This window comes from Microtus oregoni, unplaced genomic scaffold, assembly GCF_018167655.1.
Source record: "Microtus oregoni isolate MIOR12 unplaced genomic scaffold, Mior012 000020F_ref0000438, whole genome shotgun sequence".
Taxonomy (NCBI): domain Eukaryota; kingdom Metazoa; phylum Chordata; class Mammalia; order Rodentia; family Cricetidae; genus Microtus; species Microtus oregoni.
The window spans coordinates 37048014-37070395 of NW_024543079.1; the positions used below are offsets into that span (position 1 = coordinate 37048014).

General features: G+C 47.1%; 1 protein-coding gene across 3 annotated transcripts in view; it reads right to left on the minus strand.

Annotated features, from left to right (window-relative positions):
* The window catches only part of Ebf4 (EBF family member 4), a 75241-nt gene that overhangs the window by 48637 nt on the left and 4222 nt on the right, over window positions 1–22382 (minus strand). For 2 of the 3 annotated variants that reach the window (XM_041670785.1, XM_041670784.1), the window contains exons 3-7: window positions 14767–14923; window positions 14376–14439; window positions 14186–14241; window positions 12595–12668; window positions 11606–11674 (exon numbers count right to left, since the gene is read on the minus strand). In XM_041670785.1, the coding sequence (XP_041526719.1) occupies window positions 11606–11674; window positions 12595–12668; window positions 14186–14241; window positions 14376–14439; window positions 14767–14923 (420 nt within the window). Of the gene's footprint in view, window positions 1–11605; window positions 11675–12594; window positions 12692–14185; window positions 14242–14375; window positions 14440–14766; window positions 14924–22382 lie in introns of those variants that run through there. The other variant, XM_041670786.1, reaches the window with a different exon arrangement.

Sequence of the window (22382 nt, forward strand, 5' to 3'; positions counted from 1 at the left end):
TGATGCTCAAACACTGACAGGAATGCCAAACGGTGCACGCACTTGAGAAACAGACTGCTGCCTACGACACCAGACGCGAGCTCCACAGAACTCCCGTTCTAGGCACTGACCCCAGAGAAACAAAAACACCATCCATAGGGTGAGTGCAGGGGAAGGTTTATGAAACTTTATTTGCAATACCCCCAAACTAGAAACAACTCAAAAGTCCACCAAAGAATGTCAAATATTGTCAAATTCATACAATGGAATCTGACTCAACAATATAAAGAAAGAAATTACCGACTCATGCCACGGTGTGGACAAACCTCAAAGACTTGAGGCAAGTAAAATAAACTAGACAAAAAAGATCACATACTGGACTCCTAGACTGGCTTTGAACTTGAGGCAATCCTCCTGCCTTAGCCTCCCAAGTTGTGGGATTACAGATTTACTTGGTGAACTGCATACTACATATACATTTTATTGTTTATCATTATTTCTAAGTAAAACTATTTTTAAGATGAAGAATAAGGAAACTACTTCTAGTGTCCTTATAATAAAAGGGAAGTCATAACAAAAATGAAGGATACTTAGCACTGAGCCAGTCACAGTGCTCTATTTCCCCAGCCCCTGGAAAAGAGTTTTAAATAGATGGTAAATGGTGATTGTATAAATAAAGAAAATGGTAAAAACTAACAAACATCCAACTTAAGAGGCTAGCCAGGCAGTGGTGGCGCACACCTTTAATCCCAGCACTCAGGAGGCAGAGGCAGGTGGATCTCTGTGAATCTGAAGTCAGCTTGGTCTACAGAGTGAGTTCCAGGACAGCCAGGATTGTTTCACAGAGAAACCCTGACTTAAAAAGCCAAATAAATAAATAAATAATAAAAAGCTCGAAAGGAATAATATAAACCCAATGAAGCAGAAATTAATGTACTGCAAAACAATAGACACTGGGAAAAGATTGACAAGGCTAACAGTTTTTTGAAAATAAAAAGTACTGGAGAGATGGCTCAGTGGCTAAGAGCACTGGCTGCTCTTGCAGAGGGTCCAGGTTCAATTACCAGCACCACATGGCAGTTAGCAACTGTGTGTAACTCCAGTTTCAGGGGCTCTGAGGCTCTCTTCTGGCCTCCACAGGAAGCAGGCACACACGTGATGCACAGACACACATGCAGACAAAATACTCCAAAAACAAAACAAAAAAAAAAGTAATTTAAAAATATTTTCTTCAGCCTGGTCTACAAGAGCTAGTTCCAGGACAGGCTCCAAAACCACAGAGAAACCCTGTCTCGAAAATCAAAAAAAAAAAAAAAAAAAAAAAAAAAAAAGATTTTCTTCTTTATTCTTCTTTATTCTTCTCTCATACAATATATCCAACTGCAGCCTCCTTTCCCTCCCAGGCCCACCCCCACTCTTCTCCCTCAGATCCACTGCTCTTGTTTCTCGGCCTCTCAGCGATATCAACTAACCATGGCCTAACAAGATGCAGTAAGATTAGGCATAAACTCTCATATCAACACTGAACAAGGCAACCTAATGGGAGGAAAAAAGGTCCCATGAGCAAGCAAAAGAGTCAGAGACAACCCAACTTCCACTATTAGGAGTCCAACAAAAACCCCAAAAGTGGAGTAAAACACACAGTTTGTATGTCGAGAACCTAGTGCAGACCCATGCAGGTCTGTGGTTGCCACTTCCATCTCTGTGAGCCCCTATGAGCCCTGAGACCCATAACCAAACATTGGGCAGAGTTCATGAGAACCCAGAAGAAGAAGGGGACGATTATAGGAGTCAGAGGGGTCGAGAGGACTAGGAGAACACAGCCCACAGAATTAATAAATAAAAAAGAGAAATTAAGCAGAAGAATAGGGAGGGGCAACGTACTTCCACAGTCCCAGCAGTCACAAGGTGAGGCAGAAGGACAGCTACAAGGTTAGGCCAGCCTGGACTACAGAGTGAGGGTCAGGAGAGCCAGGGCTGCATAGCAAGACCCTGCCTCAAACTAATAAACAAGAAATAATAAGCAGGCTGATTGGTGGTGGTGCACGCCTTTAATTCCAGCACTTGGGGGGCAGAGGCAGGCAGATCTCTGTGAGTTTGAGGCCAGCCTGGCCTACAAGAGCTAGTTCCAGGACAGGCTCCAAAGCTACAGAGAAACCCTGTCTCAAAAAAAAAAAAAAACCCAAAGAAAGAATAAGCACATAATGAAAATGTTGATTTACCAGCAAAACCTAAGGACACAGATATGACACAAACAGAAAGAGGGAAAAAAAGGTTCACAGTCAAAAACCCAGAAATGTATTTATTTATTTAGAGACAGGATTGCTCTATTATGTAGCCCTGGCTGTCCCAGAACTAACTGTGTAGACCAGGTTGACCTTGAATTTACAGAGATCCACCTGCCTGTTTCTTGAGAGCTTGGATTAAAGGTGTGTGTCACCACATCCAGGCAGAGAAATTATAAAAATAACATTATGAACAACTTTATAGAAACAAATTCGAAAACTTAGCAGCAATGCACAGATTCCTCCCCATGCAGCTCACTGAAACAGTAAAAGAGGCCTGGAGAGCAGCTCAGTGACAGACACTCCCCTGGCATGCAGGAGGCCCAGGGCTCGAAGAAAAAGGAACAGAAGGCCTAAGGAGTTTTCTGACCAGTGAAAACACACAAACTGGAGACAGATTATAGCAAAATTTCACAGAACAAATCCAAACTCATTCAACAGACAATAAAAAGGAAATCAGAGCCCATTTAATAATTTAATGCTGGAAAATCATGGGTCAAAACCACACAATAAAAGGCAAATTATAAAAAAGTTACAAATCATAGATGAACACAAAAGCAAGCACCTTAAACACGATTGTCGGAGCAGCGAGCACGGCAGATGAAGACAGCAAATCCTCACAGGCTCCCTTACACCATGAGCCATATGGTAGGAAACTTCGTTGACATTAATGGGGATGCTCATAACATAAGCATGAGACCTGGGTTTGATCCCCAGCATTCATGTAAGAAGACTAGAGGTCAGACTTCTGTAACCCTAGTGGAGGGGATGGAGACAGGCAGATTCCCAGAGCTCACTGGCCAGCCTGTCTAATCAATCTACGCACAGCAGCTTCAGTGAGATACTATCTCAAAAGGTAAGGTGGAGGAGATGGAGCAAGACACCAGCTTCGACCTCTTACCGCCACATGTGTGCACACAAGTAAAAAACTCACAAAATCCCATTAACGTAATTCAGCACAGTAATGGGTAAACAGATTAAAGGAGAAAAGCTCTATGATTAACTTGAGACGTGCAGAGAAAAGCAACATTTTAAATTCAACATCCAGGGCTGGAGAGATGGCTTAGTGGTTAAGAGTATTGACTGCTCTTTCCAGAGGACCTGGGTTCAATTCCAGCACCCACATGGCAGCTTACAACTGTCTGAAGGTCCAGTTGCAGAGGATCTGACACCTTCACACCAATGCATATAAAATAAAGTTAAATAAACCATAAAAAATACTTTAAAAAATAAATAAATTCAATATCCATTCATGATCCAAATGTAAAACCACCCTTCTTAACCCAATGGAATTTAATCAGCAGATAGGTAGCTGGAGTTAGCATTCTTTTATGTTGCTGTTTGGAGAAAGGGTATTAAGTGGTACAGGGTAACCTTGAACTTGCATTGCAGCCAAAGATAACCCTGAACTTCTGAGCCTCGTCCCAACTGTGTGCCAGGGTACTGTAGCAGTGATACTTTGCAAATGTTTTCTTTCAAATCAAGAACGGAGCTGGGTCTAGTGGTCCAGGCCTGTAATCCCAGGAACTTGGAAGGTGGAGGCAGGAGGATCACAAGTTCAGTGCCTGGTGAGACACAGAATGAGACTGAGGCCAGCCTGAGAAACTTGGTGAGACCCTGTTCCAAAATAAAAAGTAGAAAGAGGAATGAGGAGTGAGGGCAGTGAGGAGGGGAGGGAGGGAGAACCCACCCACCAAACAAAAGACAACCAATCAAATAACTAACTAAATAAATATATTATCTGCATGCCAAGTAGCCAGGACTACACAGGAAGGCACTATTTCAAAACAAAACAATAAGAATGCCCATTACAAGCCAGGCACGGTGCTTACTCCAGCACTTGGGAGTTTGAGGCTGAAGCTAGCCTGGGTTATATAGGGAGATGCTGTCAAAAAAAAAAAACAAAAAAAAAAACAAAAAAAAAACAAAACAGCAACAACAACAACAACAAAAACCCACCAAAACTTGTTTTTTGTTTTTTTTGGACAGGTTAGCTTAGAACTATTATACAGACCAGTCTGACCCCAAACTCACAGAATTCTGCCTGCCTCTGCTTCCTGAGTGCAGAGATTAAAGGTGTGCACCAATATGCCCAGTTTACAGTGCTTATGGTACTCAAGGCTGTACTTGTAGTCCTATATAATGCAATAAAGCAAGAAAAGTCATACACAAAAGGCCTGGATAGTTAAAACAGCTGTTTGAATAAAATGGCACGGACACAGAGAACCAAATGAAAGTAAAAAGATCACATATGAAAATCAGTTGCATACCAACAAATAATATGTGGGCATGATGGCTCAACAGGAAGGAATTTCATGCTTAGTTAAGAGTTCACAGGTGAGGTGGAGAGGAGGATTCATCAGTTAAGAGCACTGGCTGCTCTTCCAGAAGACCCAGGTTTGGTTCCTTGCACCCACAAGGTGGTTTACAGTCATTTGTAACTCCAGTTCCAGAAGATCTGGCCTCCACACATCGTGTGTGTGTGTGTGTGTGTGTGTGTGTGTGTGTGTGTGTGTGTGTATGATGCAGGCAAAACATCTATACACATAAAATTTTTTTAAAAAAAAACTGTAAAAGTCCATGCTGGGTAGGTACAGGCTCTAGGGTTGAACTTGCCATGGTTTTGCTAAGTGGTCAGACTGTCAAAACGCCTCCTCATATTTATATTTACACCCATAGACCTGGGCTGATCTCAGCCTTGGTCTGGAAGCTACTTCATCCAGTGGGTTCTAGTCAGTGGAGCAAAACTGGTCAGAGAGCTGAGAATAAGAAACAGAATTCTCAGTTCTAAATGTATCAACCCTACCACCAAGAAAGAGCAGAAAGAGTATCAAAGCCAGAGTAGTGGTTCTCAACCCAAGGGTCGCGACCCCTCAAAGACAATTGGAAAACACAGATACTTACAATTTGTAACAGTAGCAAAATTACAGCCATGAAGCAGCAAGGACACTAATTTTATGTTTGGGGTCCCCACAACATGTGGAACTGATGGGTCCTGGCATCAGGAAGGCTGAGAACGACTGAGCCAGAAGATGGGTTAATGCTGTGAGATGCTGTCTTTAGTACTGGATGTGGCCACTGGTATCATGAACCCACAGCAGCTATGGTTAGCTGCACAAGATCAAGCCACCCATAATTCTAGCAGAGATGGGGTAAACGATCTCCAGGTCCCCACTCCTTACTGAGGAGCTACTGTTGTTGGCAGTTGCTGGGAGAAGGAGAATTATTTTTTCGATGATTGGTGTGTTCCTATGATTCCCAAGCCCCAGTGCGTGACCCCCACACTCCCACACTGGTGTACATGTGCTGTTAGTGAGCTGTTCCAAAAAAAAAATACATGATCAGGGTGGTGGTGGTAGTGCGCAATTTTAATCCCAGCACTCAGGAGGCAGAGGCAGGCAGATCTCTGTGAGCCTGAGGCCAGCCTGGTCTACAGAGTGAGTTCCAGTACAGCCAGGGCTACACAGAGAAATCCTGTCTCAAATATAAAACAAAAACCATGAAGTTGGGGGAATGTTAATGGGAATATGGGTGGATAGATGAATCGGGATAGGAAAATCAGGGGTAGATACAATCATATTTATTGTACGTGTGTATGAATTTCTCAATAATAAAAATTAAAGTTATAATTTAAGATAGGAACAAAATATATAAATGGTCACGAGAAGATATATATGTCTGAGTGGCTCATTCCTTCATCTCTTGAAGTCCTTCCTCAAATGTGACATCCCCGGTTAAGTCAACCGTGACCATTCCATTTAAAATTGATTTAAAATTGCACTTGTCTATCATAATTATTTTCACTTGTCCCTATGTCCCCCATTTCCTTCTAAAAGACTTAAACTTTATATAAGTAGATTCTAAAATTTACATGAGAACACAGCAGGCCAAAACAGCCAACATTTTCTTGAAAAAATTATGACCTAACTCCCTGCACTTTTTTCTTTCATGAGGACAGGTATTTTTGTTTGATTTATGTATTCTTTTATATTTATATATAAAGCCTAAAACTGTTCCTGGGGTCTCTTGGTTCTTGTCTTCTTGAAGAAAAGAATTCAGTCAAGAGACATAGACAATTTAAGCAGAAGTTTATTTAATAAAGTAAGCAAAATAAACACTCCAAAAGAGATTGTAGTGGACTGCCTCAAGGCAGGGAGCAGTCCAGGAGGTTCTGCGGCTTCTGCATTTGGATTTTTAAAAAAGTTTTCATGCACATTTATGAAATTAAGAGTCAGACTGATGACAGAAGGTAACCCTTTCCCTCCCAAACCTTGGTGGACCAGATCTCCCCTTTAGAGTACTGGTTCCCATGGTCCTCTAGAAAACCCCACACACGGAGAGTGTCAAAAGCACAGTAAAGGGCTGGAGAGAGGGCTCAGAGGGGAAGAGCTCTTGTTGCTCTTGCAGAGGACCCAGGCTTTGTTCCAAGCACCCACATGACAGCTCACAACCATCTGTAACCCCAACTCCAGGGAATCCAGAGCCCTCTTCTGACCTCCTCTGGCACCAGGCACACATGTTATGCACATACATATGTACACACAAGCAAAATATCCATACACGTTAAAAAAAAGCCACAAGGCAAGTAATATTATAATGATGTCAGGTCTTTTGAGAACATAGACCCTCTGTGAATGCACGTGTGTGGGAAGACGCCCTCTGGCGCCTTGAGAACCACACAATGTGGGAAGATGCCCTTTGGTACCTTGAGAACTACATGTGTGTGGGAAGATGACTTCTAGCTCCTTGAGAGCTACATGTGTGTGTGAAGATGCCCTCTAGCTCCTTGAGAACTACACGTGTGTGGGAAGATGCCCTCTGGTGCCTTGAGAGCCACATGTGTGTGGGAAGATGCCCTCTAGCGCCTTGAGAACTATATGTGTGTGGGAAGATGCCCTCTGGTGCCTTGAGAGCTACATGTGTGTGTGAAGATGCCCTCTGGCGCCTTGAGAACTACATGTGTGTGGGAAGATGCCCTCTGGCGCCTTGAGAACTACATGTGTGTGTGAAGATACCCTCTAGCGGCTTAGCTTCAACAACTCAACTACATTTTCAAGGGTGTTTAACCACAAAGAGACACAGTCTTATCTCTAGCTCCTTGTCTATGTGGTATCAGAATCTGGAACATGCACTATTTACACAGTGCCTGGTACACAGTACTGATCAATGAGTTATTGAGCAAATGAATGAGTGAAAACAGTAAGTACATGTGGCCTTGGAAAATTATACAACTTTACTGAAAGTCATTAAAAGCAGCTGCATAAATGGACAGATACTCATTTCAATATTACTCAAAGAATATTATTACACACTTTGTGTGTGTGTACAAGTGTGGATTGGTGAGAGAATCTATACAAGTAGATTTTAAAATCTGCATAAAAACACTAAAGGCTCAAATGTCCAGTATTCTCTTAAAAAAATATTTAGGGAAAGTGAGTGACTTGTCCTATATTCTTTTCCTACATCATCATCATCATCATCATCATCATCATCAATCTATAGCGATTGAAATGACCCACTTCATTGTCAAGGGTGTCTAGCCACAAAGAGACACAGTTGCCACAATGTGGTTGCAGTTTTCTTTAGTTACCTCATCTCTAGCTCCTAAGAGGTCACTAAAACCAACAGGAAGAGGTGGTGTCAAACATCTGCTGCCCCAGTACTGTACTAGGGAGGACAAGAGAATCATAAGTCCAGTGGCAGCCTGGGTTACTCGGTGTCTCAAAAACAATAAATAACAAGTAGGTAAATAAGCAAATAAATACATAAACAAGAAAAAAACCAATAATTGAAGAAGAAAAATGGAGGCAAGGCATGGTGGAACACGCCTTTAATCCCAGTATTTGGAAGGCACAGGCAGGCAGATCTCTATGAGTTCAAGGCCAATCTGGTCTATATATCTAGTTCTGGGCCAGCCAGAGCTACACAGTCAGACCTTGTCTCAAAACAACAGTAAAACAAACAAATAACAACAAACACAACTCCAACTACACAACATATTATTTAGAGATTATATAATCCATGATAACTCGATTTAGAAATAAGTCACACTCATCTCCACGAGAGGACTAGACAATGGTACGAAACAAGAAAAAAACTGGTTGCAGTGAGATTTTTAATTTTTGTTTATTGTTTTGTGGGGCAGGGTTGCCCTGTATATCCTAGGCTGGTCTCAAATCTACCCATCCTGTGGATTGTTTCATGGCTTTTATTTTATTTTTCTTTGGTATTTATCATATAGAACATAACATTTTTGCTTTAAAAAATAAATCCTTTATGTGAGTATTTGCCTGAGTATGTGGACATAAACCACATGTGTGCCTGGTACCCTAGGATGTCAGAAGAAGGAGCTGGATCCCTTAAAACTGGAATTACTGATAGTAGTAACCATCATGTGGGTGCTGGGAACAGAACTCAGGTCCTTGCAAGAGCAACAAGTACTCAACCACTGAGCCATTTCTCCAGTCCCACAGTAATCTTAGGGGTGAAGGTATAGCTCAGCAGGAGAGTACCACAGAGGCCCTGGGTTTCACCCTTAGCATCTCCAGAATAAAATAAAATGATGTTTATTTGAAAGTCTTTCTAAACACAGCGAAAACCTAGAATATTTTTTTTAATGAAAGACCAGACAAACTTCATCAAAGACAACAGCCAAACAGAACAAACACGAACAGCTCATAGCAAAGAACTGATTTCTTTCAGATAAACCACTAAGAAACGCCAACTCTTAGAGAAAACTTAGCACAAAACATGAACAGACCGTGAAAAAGAAACAAGAGGGTAGGCCCAGCCACTCAGAGAACGAGAAACGGAAGTTGCTGGGACGCGACTGCTCGGTTACTGACGGAGACAGGGTAAGCAGGGGAGCCATTGCTTGCTGCAGCTCTCTGTCACCCTGGTTCCATCAGGCCTTGGAGCTTTCGCTCCTAAATCACAATCTACAATCCCAGTGCTGCTTCTGTATACAGTCCCTGATGACTGCAATGTCAACTCAGGCTTTTTTCTTCCGATACTCTCTCCACCCCATTCCTTGGGCATTTCCCCCCCTGTTGTCATTGATCCCCTCTTTTGCTGGCCATGTGTCACTAACAAATTCAACACAAATCCTCCCACCCACAGGCAGTCTCCTCTCCAACCTGCTTCTGATGTCCTGCCTATCACTCATCTCCAGCAATTCTTCAGTCCCTACGTTCCCTCTCTTGTACTTCTCCCCTTAGTCCGCCTGAGTCCCATTTCAGCTCTGTACGGCCATCTTGCCCAGGCCTTTCACCGTTTTACCACCCCAGCTTTTACTGTGCTCAACTGGCAACCCCTCCCCTGGGGCTCACACAACCACTCACCTGTTCTGCAGCTCTATCTGTATGGCCCAAGATGGCCACAAAACTAAATTTATGGCCGCAGAACTCGGGCAGGCCCTTGCACTGCTTGGCAATAACGTGAGATTTCCCCCAGACCATTCACTCTCCTAGACAAACACTTCATCCCCCTAGTGTCTCCCTCTCCATCTTCATCCTCAGCTGTTGACCTTCCTTCTCCACTGAGAAAACAAAGCAATCATAAAACAAAACCAGAAGGCAATCAGAAGAGAGTATCGGCAAGCTCACATGCTAACCCTCTTTAGAGGCCATGTTCTCTGTCTTCTCCACCACCTCCCTGGACCAATGGTCTGGGTTCCCAGACAAACCAGAGCCTCCACCCAAGTACCAGAGCCTACCCCTTTCACTAGCTGCAGGACATTAGCACAGAAATCCTCCCCCCTCTTTCCTGCATGCTGGATGCCGCTCCGGGTATCACAGTGGAGTTTTCCTTGCCCTTACTTGCAATGCCCCCGCCTCCAACCTGCTTCTCTGGCCCCTTCAAGGTTGTTCTGCAGTTGTTTCTGAACTCTACAATCCCATTCTCTTTGTACACGCTAGGGAGTGAGCTGAGGCCTGACTGTACTGTTGACATGGGTATCCAGAACTCCAGCAGCTCAGTCCCACAGGAGGGCAAAGCCTTCCCCAGGTGAGGTGGAGAGGGAAGGGTCTGGGTCTGAGTGCTGACAGTATGTGCAGACCCAGCACCACCACGTCCACCACCCAGTGTTCACGTCCTGAAGAAAGCCCTCCTGCAGAAATTGCTCCTACTGAGGTTAGCTAAACCTACCTCCTTATTCAGCTGTATGTAACAACCCCGACTGTTTATCTGTATGTAATAACCTCACCTCCTTGTTCAGCTGTGTGCGACAATCTACATCTCCATGACATCTAACTGTGTATGTTAAACACACTGAGCTCCTGGGATGCCGAGGCTCCTCTATGAGACTGAGCACAGAACACCCTTTTCTGTGTGCCCATGTGTTTGTCGTTCCTTCACTGGTTGCCCAGTGAGGTCAGTACCTGGTGCTGTGCAAGCTTGGCAATGCGCCTCAGCTCCACTGAAACAGGACTGCTGAGGTCACGGCTATCTTCGACACTGCTAAAGCCAACCATCAGTGTTGAGCATTGCTGGTTACAGTTGCCTGCTGCCTCCACCTTGGGACATCTTCTGATGTAACCTCCAGGACACGGCACAGCCTTGATTTGACTCTTACCTCACTGGCAGCTTCTCTGCATTCTCCTTTGCTGGTTCTACATCTCCCTGACATCTAAACACTGGTCAGCCCCAGTGCAGCCCTCAGAACTCTCCTGTTTTCTATCAACCCTCATTCCCCCAATCTCATTTATTCACTTTGTGTCCACAGCCTGCATCCTTCCCTTAGGACCCCCAATTCTGTTTCCAGCTTCTTTTTAAACCTCCCACCTGGGTGTTTAGTTAGCCTTCCAAGCATGGTATGGCTACAACCAAACTCCTAGCATTTCACCCTGGCAACTTGCTCTCCCCCAAATCTCCTTTCTAATGAACTTGCTCTTCCAAGTTGATCGGATCTGAAACGCTGGAGACACCTTTGAATGTCGCCTCTCTTTGTATCTTTGACTCTCTGGCTTCTCCCCTTATATAACCAAATCCAGACACTGAGACAGGCGTGGCAGTGCACATATGTGATCCCAGCACTCAGGAGCCAACGGCACAGAGCACCAGCACCTGGCCCTCAGCAGTCCCACTCTCTGTGTCTCTCCTTAGGTGTCCTTCACCATCCTGTCACGCCCTGATTCCTCTCTGGTTCCTTTGCTAAAGGAGTTGGGGACTGCAGCTCCAGAAAACTTGTCCTCGGGACTTCTCTCGACTGGCATTTCCTTGGTCCCTTGGGAAGTCTCACTGACCTCAGAGCTACCCACATAGCACCTTAGGAAATCTCTCGGCTTCCACCCATCTGCTGAATGCTCAGTGGCTCCATCCAGGTCCCCTCCCCAAGCCCGTACCTGTCGATAATGACTGGATCCGAAGGCGTCTCATTCCGGTTGCCACAGCTCTTGCGGTCACAGCACCGGCTGAAGAAAAGACGAAGACAGGAAGAAATGATGGAAGAGTATGAGGGGCCAGGCCCAATGAGGGATCAGGTGTCTGCTCTGGGTGTAGAATTCCTGCGAGAAGGGGATCTCTTGCAAGAGAAAGCCAGGAAGGGTCTTGGCAGGACCCTTGGCAGCCTAGTTCTAGGAATGGGGTTAGCTGTGAAACCTTGGGGTTAGCTGTGAAATCCATTAGCAGTGGATCATCCACAGTGTCTCTTCTACGACCACAAAGTGAACCTGCCCCTGTAAGAGGCGTCCTGACCCAGATGTGTCCTGTGCCCGGTACTCCAGGGGCCTTCTGTAGCTTTTTAAAATTATTATTATTTTAATCATTTTTCTTCCAAGGGTAATCACTGTCTCAAGAACATGTTTCTAAACATATTTTCTTTCCACATATTAGGAACTGTCTCTGAGGCAATGGAGGACTGAGGTGTCTAGGGAAGCCCTTCAGGAAATGCTAGGCTCTAGGGTAAAGAAAAGGGGGAGCTACGGGCTGTTTCCTTCTCCCTACCCCCGACTTATCTACCAAAGAGCTGCCTGTGGCATTTCTCATATCTAGGCAGCTTGCTTTCCTCCACCAGGCCCCTAAGCAAATCCCAGAGCCCTCTGTGTTGCCCAACCCAGCCCTGTTCCCATCCTCCCAGAGAGCTACTCCCTGGAGCTTTATTAGTTAAGCTTCCAGTAGCAGTAGGAGGCCTCTCTTGCAAAAACACTTAGAGAAGTCACATAAACAGGCCAGGCTAATGGGGCCTCAAGGAGTCTCTCTCCTGCCCATGCTTCCCCAGGGACCTGGTGGTTGTTGTGAAATAGAAGAAGGTTTGACGGGGGGACCTGGGCTGCAGCTCAAGGAGGTATACTGTCTTGTCAACGTCAAGGTACATCTGGAGGTACCACCTTACCTGCACATGATCTCGTGAGTGAGCAGTACTCGGCACATTTCAGGATTCTTGTCCTGCCCCTCATAGATGATAGCCTGGGGAGGAGGAAGCATGCAGGCTGGCGGGGAGGGAGGCTCCTCTCAAGTCCCCGTGGCAAGCACAGGGAGCCTATGCGTCTACCCTGGTGACTCCCAAACCCAGACCCTGGAGAGGTCCCACCCCAGGAAAGCTCATGTTCTTTGCCCGGATCTAAAGAGTCCAGGGGTGGAAAGCAGGAACCTGAAGCCTGGCTGCTCAGGGGGAGGACAGCCTTCTACCCTCAAATAGGACCGTCACCTAGGTGACAAGAATGGCGCCAGGTCTGTAGATTCCCTGCTGGTGGAGCAGACAGGCTCCTGGTCCCACCCTGCCTTATGCTCCTACCCTCACCCACTCCTAGCATCTCCTTCTCCGTGCAGGCTGCTCCATGCTACAGAGGGCTTCCACCTCTGCTCTTGCGTACTGTCCCTTTGCAATTCCTGCCAACTAACAAAACCGACCACCGAGCTGCCTCTTCCCCACTCCCTATCACTTCCCCAGCTCAGACCAGCACATTGCCCTTGGATTATAGGAGCCCCTCTCGCACAGTCTCCCAGCAGCCCCTGTCCTGAACAAGAAGTGAGCTTCTCAAACTACAAATCTGGCTCCCTGCTCTAGCCTCTGGGCCTTCCAGCCTTCCTCTGTCTGTAGGTTCTTTTCTCTGTAGGCTCCCACACGCCACCCAGTACCACTGCCGTTGCTTGGCCCACCTTCCCTGTCAAAGTGACCGAGAGCTTTCTGGATATAAGCCATTCTGCTTTGGTCTGGTGGAGGCTGCTAGAAGCACCTGTCCACACAACAGCGTGCAGGTTGCCGCGCGTCATTCCACATCCACTAATCTGGTCCATTTACGAGGCGAGCTCCTTCTCCCAGAATGTTTCTGAAAGGCCCGAGATTTGGGCTGCCTCTCAGAGTGCATCGGGTTGCTTTCCCTGAGCTCCTTCCTGGGACCAGCGTATCATCACCATGCTGAGTGTCTACAGGACGAGCTCTGGGGCCGCACACAGGTCTCTTTTCTGACCCAAAGCACCCATCCCCCTTTGCAGTTGGTGATGACACTAGAGGACTTCCTCTGGAGAACTGCTCTCAGTGGAGTTGCCTCTACTGTGTGCTCTTGCCTTAGGCATGGTCCCAACTGACTGACAGAGAAAGCAAACCGTCCAGTGCCATTTCTATTCTACTAATCCCTGGGAATTGGGCTAAGGCTGAACTCTACCTGAGACCACCTGCTTCCTGGGTTTCTTGCTGTCCTGATCCCTTTCCTCTCCTCCAAGGAGGGCTTTCCCTCCTCACCAATAAACTACACGCCCCTGATTTTGTGCCTAAGATTGGATTGCTAAGGGATATGACTTAAGGGAGGGCCTTTTTATAAATACTTTCTTTTCCAGACTGGAGAGGAAAAGCACAACCTTCTTGCCATAGGCAGGGAGCTGGGAGAGCAGTGAGAGTAAAGCCACAAGAAAGACAGAGGGGTTAAGAATGTTTACTCAAACCAGGCCTAGGATGGGCCCGAGCATCCCCCAGGCTGGCTCACCTGCTTCGACATGGAGTCAATGAGACGCACATAGAGGTCTTGCTCTGTTCGCAGTCCTAGGATGGGAAGGTGGAAAGAACTTGCTGTCAGGGGAGCACGAGGAGGCCGCAGATGACTATACCCACACCGTCTCCAGCCCTGATGAGGGTGCTTGTGTCTCAAGGTGCTTTAGTACCCAGACTCTGCTTACCATTGTTATACACTAGCCGAAGGCGGTAATGGATCCCGTTGTTTGTTTTCTCTGTCCCAGGCTCCTGCAAGGACAAGACAGGAGGATGTTCAAGCGCTCAGGGCCTTCAACCTCCATCACCCATACCCTCTGTCACCCATAACCTCCATCACCCGTACCCTCCGTCACCCATACCCTCCTTCACCCGTACCTGCCACCGAATCCCACTGTCCTTCTTTGCCTTCCAGCCATTCGCCCATGCTTTCCCACTCCTCTTCCCAGGGTGCGTGTGCGTGCGTGTGTGTGTGTGTGTGTATGTGTGTGTACACGTGTGTGCGTGTAAGCGGCAGGGCCCCTGCAGCCCTCCCATCACTCCCAGTGCTAGCCCCAGGCCAGCCCATGAGCCTCTCACTCGATCCTTTTCCACGAAGTCGATGAAGGCTGTGCGCTCCACCTCCACGGGCTGCCCCTGCCGGTCGTACATGGCCAGCACGAAGTGGAAGAAGTTGGACTTCCTGAGGTTGGAGGGGGGCTGCTTTTCAAAATGTGCTCTTGCCAGGCCCACGCCACTGTGGGAGGAAAGGAACTGGAAAACCACTGGAAGGGCCCTCCAGTGAGGAAGACCCCAGGGGTTCTGGTCAGGCAGGTGGCTGGCCAGGAGTAGGCTCTGACATGCCAAGAGTTTGGACAAGAGGTTAAATTAGATGGGTCCGGGTCCTTCCATCCTGGACAGGACCATATCTGTTCCATAAGGAGGCCTCCAGTGCTGAGGATACCCCAGTGTGCTTCTTTGAGAAAAAACACCACAGGTGCTGCATGAAGGCATCCTGCCAGGCTTCTCTCTGGGACCCACATTCAGGAAGACTATCTCTAAAATCAAGTGTATAAATGGTAAACCAATTCATTGTACTGTCCAGAGGCATTCGGGACATCAAAGGGGACCTATGAGGTTCTGGAATGAATTTCTCATTGAACCTCAACTTTCAGCTAGGGCTTCACTGAAACTATGGCATTGCCTAGGACACGATGTCCACCAGACTACCAGGGACACTGAACTGGTTCCAGGCTATCTGTCTTCCCATCCTACACCTTGGGCAATGGCTACAGATGGGGAATACACTCTCTGGGTGCAGAAGGCATGATTCCAGCTTCAAGACAGCAAGGCCTCTAGACAGGAGAATCTCCTAGTTTGGCCTTACGAAATGTTTTCTCCTGGCTCATCAGAAACCTTGTTCAGAAGCAAGGAGGAAAAGAATGAGACCTTGTTTACCAGATTGCCCCTAAACTCTAGTGAGGCACTAAACTCCGTAACACACAGCACGTAACACTGGAATTAAATGCCTGGAAGAGGAGGGAATTCACAGGCAGAGAGTTGGAACAAGGGTCCAAATATGTCATCGTGTAAAAAACCAAAGGAGGAAATATTGTTTGAGGTTTTGTCATTGTTGTTTTTGGTTTTTTGGCTTTTATTTGGCATTCTGGTTTGGTCTTGTTTTTGAAATAGGGTCTCTGTAGTCTAGGCTGGCCTGGAACTCACTATGTAGTTCAGGCTGGCCTCAAACTTGCTGTGATCTTCCTGCCTCAGCTTCCCAAGTGCTGGGATTATGGTATGAGCCACCACACCTGGCAAAAAAAAAAAAAAAAACAAAGGATAATTCTTTTGTGGGATATGGGAGAGACTTACAGGTACTGTGGCTTTCCCAACACCCCAGGGAGTATAAACTCAGAAACCGGAAGAAGCAAGAGAGCAGAACAAAGAGCCCCAGAAATAGCTGTAAGGGCAAGTCCCAGTGGGTCAACACTGGGTAAGGGATGTCGCTCAGTTGGGAAAGTGACTGCCTAGCATGAAGGAAGCCCTGGGTTCAATACCCAGTGCCATAAACAACCAGGACTGGTGGTGCACACCTATGATCCCAGGACTCTGGAGGTGGAGACAGGAGGATTGGAAGCACAGCCTTGGCTACGTAGTGAGCTGGAGGTGAGCATGAGATACAGGAGACTCTGTCTCAAAAGAGAGAAAGGAGGGAAATGAAAGGAGGTGGAAAAAATGGGAAGGGGGCTGGGGAGATGACTCAGTGCTTAAAACGCTTATCACATAAGTGTGAGGACTTCAGAGCCCCAGAACCCACAAAGACGCTGAGTGGATATGGCCTTGCTACAAAGGCAGGGACAGAGGGTACACATCACAAGCTGGCTAGCTAGCCTAGCCATATGGATGAGCCCTGGGCTCAATTGAGAGACCCTGCCTCAGTGAGTGAGCTGGAGAAGGATCAAGGAAGACATGAATCACGGGCCCCCACATGCACACATATGCATGCGCACCCAAGTACATACATCACATATACATATTCATGGGTTGTAGAGCGAGGAGAAAAATGTTTGCATTGGACGTTCCTGCCAGACTGTGTAGGAATATGAACACTAGGAAAAGTCCAGACTTTCTTCTCCAGGCCGGGCATTCCAAAGCAATGCTCTTTACAGGTTTCCCTATCTTCTCCCTAAAAAAGAGTGCTGCGGCCACACTGCTGGGAAATGTGATTCACAGCCCACATGGGTGTCTTTAAAGGCTTTAAGACACTCTATAGAATGGAGTCTGCTTCAGTTTGCTCAGGCTAGTATTCTACATGCATTAGGTCCCTAGACTTCAAGATGATGGTTCCCAAGGATTCTGCCTCTTGATACTTATGTGCCTAAGCAGGTTCCTCTCATAATGTGTTTCTGCTGGCCCGTGTGGCCAAAAGAATATAACAAAAATGATAGCACATGCCTTCCACATTCGGGTCTTGAAAGCACTATAGCCTCTGCCTTATTCTTTTCCTTGACTCATTACACAGAGGAAGCCAGCTGCTAGTAAAACCCAGTGCCCAGGACTACGGAGGTGGCTCAGTTGGTAAACTGTGTGCTTTATAAGCGTGAAGACCTGAGTTTGGACCCTAGAACCAACACAAAAAGTCAAACGTGGTATTGTATGCTTGTAATCCCAGAGATGGCAAAATGGGAAGCAGAGATAGGGGAATCCCTGGGGCTTGCTAGTCACTTGGTGAAGTCCCAGGCCAGTGGGACCTCTCTTAAACAGAAGGTAAAAGGTGCATGAGGAGTGACTAGCAGAGGTTGTCCACTGACTTCCACACATATGCACCATACATGAACACACACTCATGCGCACGCGCGCACACACAGACACACACACACACTCACACACCAGCATCCCAGATGCACATAGGCCTGCTTCCTTGACAATGACTACTAAATTCATTGTTATATAGTATTTTCTTCTACATAATTTAATCAGGAGCCAGTGAGCTAGCTCAACGGGCAGAAGGCTCTTGCTGCCAACCTGAGTTTGATCCTAGAAAGCCACATGGTAGAAGGAGAGGACCAACTCCACCACTCTAAGTGCATATAGCACATGTGAGTGAGCCCCTCCCACACACACACAAATAAATAAATGCAAGAAAGTCTTAAAAAAATCAACTAACTATTTTCTTTGACTTCATACTAGGCCATAGTATCTAGGCTTTCAGGAAACGGGTCAAATGCAAAATGTATGTTTTCACTCATACAGAGTATAGTAAATTTAAAAAAGAACTGTTCTTTCTCCTGGATCCATCTTGGGAGCCACAGTAGCCATGGGAATAGGTGATCTAGGAGGCAGATGTGATAAATCCTCTTGTCTCCAGAGTAAGATGACAGGAAAGGCGCCCAACACTCTTCCCAACCAGAAGACCCTTCTCCAGGGGTATCGTCCTCTGTCCTCTCTCCATTCCTCCCCATTTCCTCCTGGCTAGCTTGCCTTTCAAGTGGGGACTTGACCACCCTCTGTGGGCTTCTCAACCTGGCTGAGAGGCTGGGGAAGCCCGAGGAGAGCTTGAGATCACAGCAGGTCTCTGATTACTATGGATGAATATGCTAATGAGACATCAACTCTGAACTCCACCCTCCTGCTCCCAGGGCCAGGGATGGTTTCAAGAATCATCAAGGGGAACAGATGACAAGGGGGTGGCCTTGTAGAGCAACCCCATCACTGCTGCCCTTTATTCCTATGCTGAGTCTGGGAGGCTCTCAGACAGTGGGGAGAAAGTAGACAGGAAGGCCTTGGTAGAAGAGAAGTGGGTGTTGAGAAAGTACAAAATCCCCAGGCCACTCAATAGGCCTTTTCTGTGCAAAAGCCCTTACCAGCTCAGGGCTTCTAATTTGGTCTAGAGGAAACTGATGGTGACCTGAATTTCCCAAGACAAATGTCAGTCAGTCCAGAGTCCTGTCTATCCCCTGCTCCTAATGGTCTCCTGAGAATCAAACCCAGAAGTCTTCCTAAAGGCCAGGCCACACTCCCTATGCTGGGCCTGCCCTCCCTATGAACAGGATTACTCGGGAGAGAGAGCACAGGGATTAAGGAAGGGGGACGCAGGTTCCTCTATGGGATGTGGGTCAGTATCTGGTGCTAGGGAGTGAGGCACAGAGAAACTAAGCCACCTCACCTGTCCCATGGCAGCATCTCACTTCGCCTAGCTCTATTCTTCCCAAGACAGCCTAGAGTAGCACCCAACCCTTCACCCTGCTTAGGTGCACAGACTTCCATGGGGCATTTCCATGATCACAAACAATATTAATGACAGTCTTAGCCCCCATCAGACCAAAGCTGGCCAGCAGATTGGGAGAACTCCTGCTAGGTGCATCCTCCGCTCCTTGCCTGGGAAGTCTCCAGTATACCTCAGTAGTGCCTCGGCCAGTAAAGTGAGAAGACTGAAATACAATGACAAAAGACTTTCTGAAAAGAGTCTAGTGTTTTGTATGTTCAGGACACAGAATAATACAAGGAATGTGCTGTACAGAGGAACCGAAAGCAAAAGAAAACGGAAGCGGGCTGGACCGTGTCTCCCTTCCCTGGCTGTCCTCTTTGCTCCTGTACCTGTAGCCGCAGTAGAGGATCAACACCTGTTACACAGGACTGCAAGCTACAAAGGGAGAAGCCTGGGGAGGAGGAAGGGAATGTTTTTTTTTTTCTTTTCTCCCCTTGGGAGAAGCTGCTGCTCTTGTAATGAGAAAACAAACCACAGTTAAAGAACAGAAACAAAGAGATGTACTAGAACGATGCACAAAGTACCCAGTAATCTGAGAATCCCCATGGCCACAATCTGGGCATACGCACAGGAGCTATAGGTAGCACTGAGTGCCCTCTGCTCAGAACAAAAGACACAAACGAAGGTCGGTGTCTCTGGTTTTGTGCTCTCCAAAGTGGAGTTGTCCAAGACAACCACTGGAGGGTGGGAAGAAACTTGGAGATGCCTATTGGTACATACTCTTTATCTAAAATAAAGAAAGATGGAGGGATAGGAAGATAGAGCCCCTGAATCCTGGAGAGGCAAGGGGTTCGTTTACATTCTCCTAGAAGCACAGAACTTCCTGTGATAAAAACCCAAATATCAACAGCTTTTTGGATTGATTCAAGGAACTGCAGCGGTAGAGGGCGACCCAGAGAGCTACCACTGTAGGCAGCCAAGCTCCAGCCTATGGGGAACTCTGAAAACACACAGGACTAGTACTTACCCCACCCGAGTCAGGGACGCAGTGCGTTAGGCATTGCCACCTTCTAAGCCGCCACCTCCTCATCCAGATCATTTATTTATGTGTACTTGCATGAACATACGTGTATGTGTGCCCAAAGAGACCGGAAGAAGGCATCAGTTCTATCAGAGCTGGAATTACAGGCATTTGTGAGCTGCCTGATGTGGGGGCTGGGATCCAACCTCTAGTCTTCAAGATTGAGAAGCAAATACTCTTAACTACTGAGCAATCTTTCCAGCTCCCACTGCTGGGTTTTGTTGTTATTGTTGTTATTGTTGCTGCTGTTTTTCTGTTCTCCTGGCTGCCATGTGTACTTGTGAGCAGAACAAGCTCTGGCCTTTTCAAGTTTTCCAGCATTAGGAAGTAGACGCTAACTGCGGTAGACTTTTGCCAACCAAGGGTACTAAGAAAGTAAGCAACGGTTCCAACGGTCAGCCACCCAGAAGCACTGGGTATGAAGGAAGTCAGCAGAACTTTAGCCCCTGGAGCCCAAGGGCAGCTCTGGGTTTATGATAAATATGGGTGGATATAAATATGGCTGGAGCCCATAGTTAGTGATGTTTCATTCTCGTAGCATCATAGGAAACAGCATGTACCCTTTTCAGATAAATGCTGCTGAGTGGCAAAAACAGTCACACAGCCATTTTTATAAGAATTCAAAATAGCCAGGTGGTGGTGTTGCATGCCTTTAATCCCAGCACTAGGGAGGCAGAGGCAGGTGGATCTCTGTGAGTTCAAGGCCTACAAGAGCTAGTTCCAGGACAGGCTCCAAAGCTCCAGAGAAACCCTGCCTCAAAAAAACAGACAAACAAACAAAAATACATATAAACAATACATCCCCTCAGTTTCTCAGGAAGGCTGTTGCAAACACTATGTCAAAACCCTGTCCTCTAGGCTCTGTAGGGTGTTGAGGTGATAGAGAACTCACTTCTATTCCGGAGAACCCAGACTTGGAAGCCTTCACACCAGGGTTTCCCACCATGTCCCATCTTCTGTTCTCACACAGGCCCAGGATTAAAGGAAACTTTCTCGGACACCAGAAAGAACTTAGTTTGCCCAGATATCTTGGACCGAAGAGTCCTGCCTTGTAGCAAGCTTTGGTATGCAGAGATTTCCTGAGCACTAAGTTGGGACTTTGAGGTCAAATGAACAAGGACAGCGTGACCTTCATAGACTGGGCCACTAAGGTGAGTAGCACTCCAGAGCACACAGGGAATCTAGCTGGCATAGCAAGGCAACAAAGCATCTGTTACTATGATTGAGCCCACCCAGCAGGTCCGTGGAGAGGTTCCCCTGCAAGGCTAAGCAAGATGGCCCAGGGCTCTTCTCCTGGCATCCAGAACTCTCTTAACAGACAAAGCTCCTGTTGCAGTCTCCGTCTCCACTCACAAACCACTCATGCCTGATCATATGTTTACTATAAATAGCAATTTAACAATAGCCACCTGCATCCCTTACAAGGCACCCCTGGGGGCTTCTGCCTTCCGGTTTCTGCCAAATGTGAAGTCTGGCCTACCTGACAGCCCATGGTTCTGAGCAGTAGCACCTTGGCTTGAGCCTGAGTCATCTTCAAGTCTGAGATGCTGGGTAAGGGGATGGGGTCTAAAGTCATCAGCATCGGAAGCAGCTCTGCTGACCACCCTCTAGTTCCATCAACAGAAGAAACAAAAACGTATGCCTCCCAATCTCATCGCTGATCTCCGATCTGCCTCAAGTTCTTCTGCTCAGTCCAGTCTTCTCTTCCCTACTCTGCCATGGCTACGCAAGTTCCACGTTCCTTTCTTTCACAGCCTCCCTTCCTTTAAGCATCCCACTGGTGCCCAAGCTCTCTCTTAGGCATTCTCTGTGCCCAAGGGCGGATAGTGACCATCATGCTGTGCCTGCCTCCAGCCGAGACCCCTTGGCCTAGCCCTGCCCAGGCCCTGATAGGCTCAGAACCTAGCCATGATGCATATCAAACATAAAAGCAATGACAGAGGGGCACACCCACCTCAGTGGTTCCCACGGAGGGAAGGCCTGGTGGCTAATGGCAGCTTCCCAGAACCTGTGTGTGGATGAATCTGCTGAAGAGGAGCTTTGGGTCAGTGGAGGCTTCGGGGTCCCCCTTTCTACTGCTCAGCACAATTCTATTAGTGACCCATGTCTAAATGGCAGGCAGGCAGGATTGGAGGTTGGGGGGGGGGCACTCACTCATGTGCTCTAGCGCTCCCCTGCCACTGACACTCGCCCCGGGTTTTCTTCTCCCTACCCTCTTACCATCCACCCACAGGCCTGCCTGCCAGCCAGGTTCCAGGATGAAGAGCAGCTATTAATTATTAAAGCAAACAAAAGCATTTCCTAGCAGGGAGGCTAGCCTACAGCTGCTTACAGGAAAGACATCCCCAGCTGCCCTTCTTGCTCCTGTGCAATGACTGCCGGGTAGAACGGGCTGTCCCGCGTTTCTGGGACTACTGCAGGAGTAGC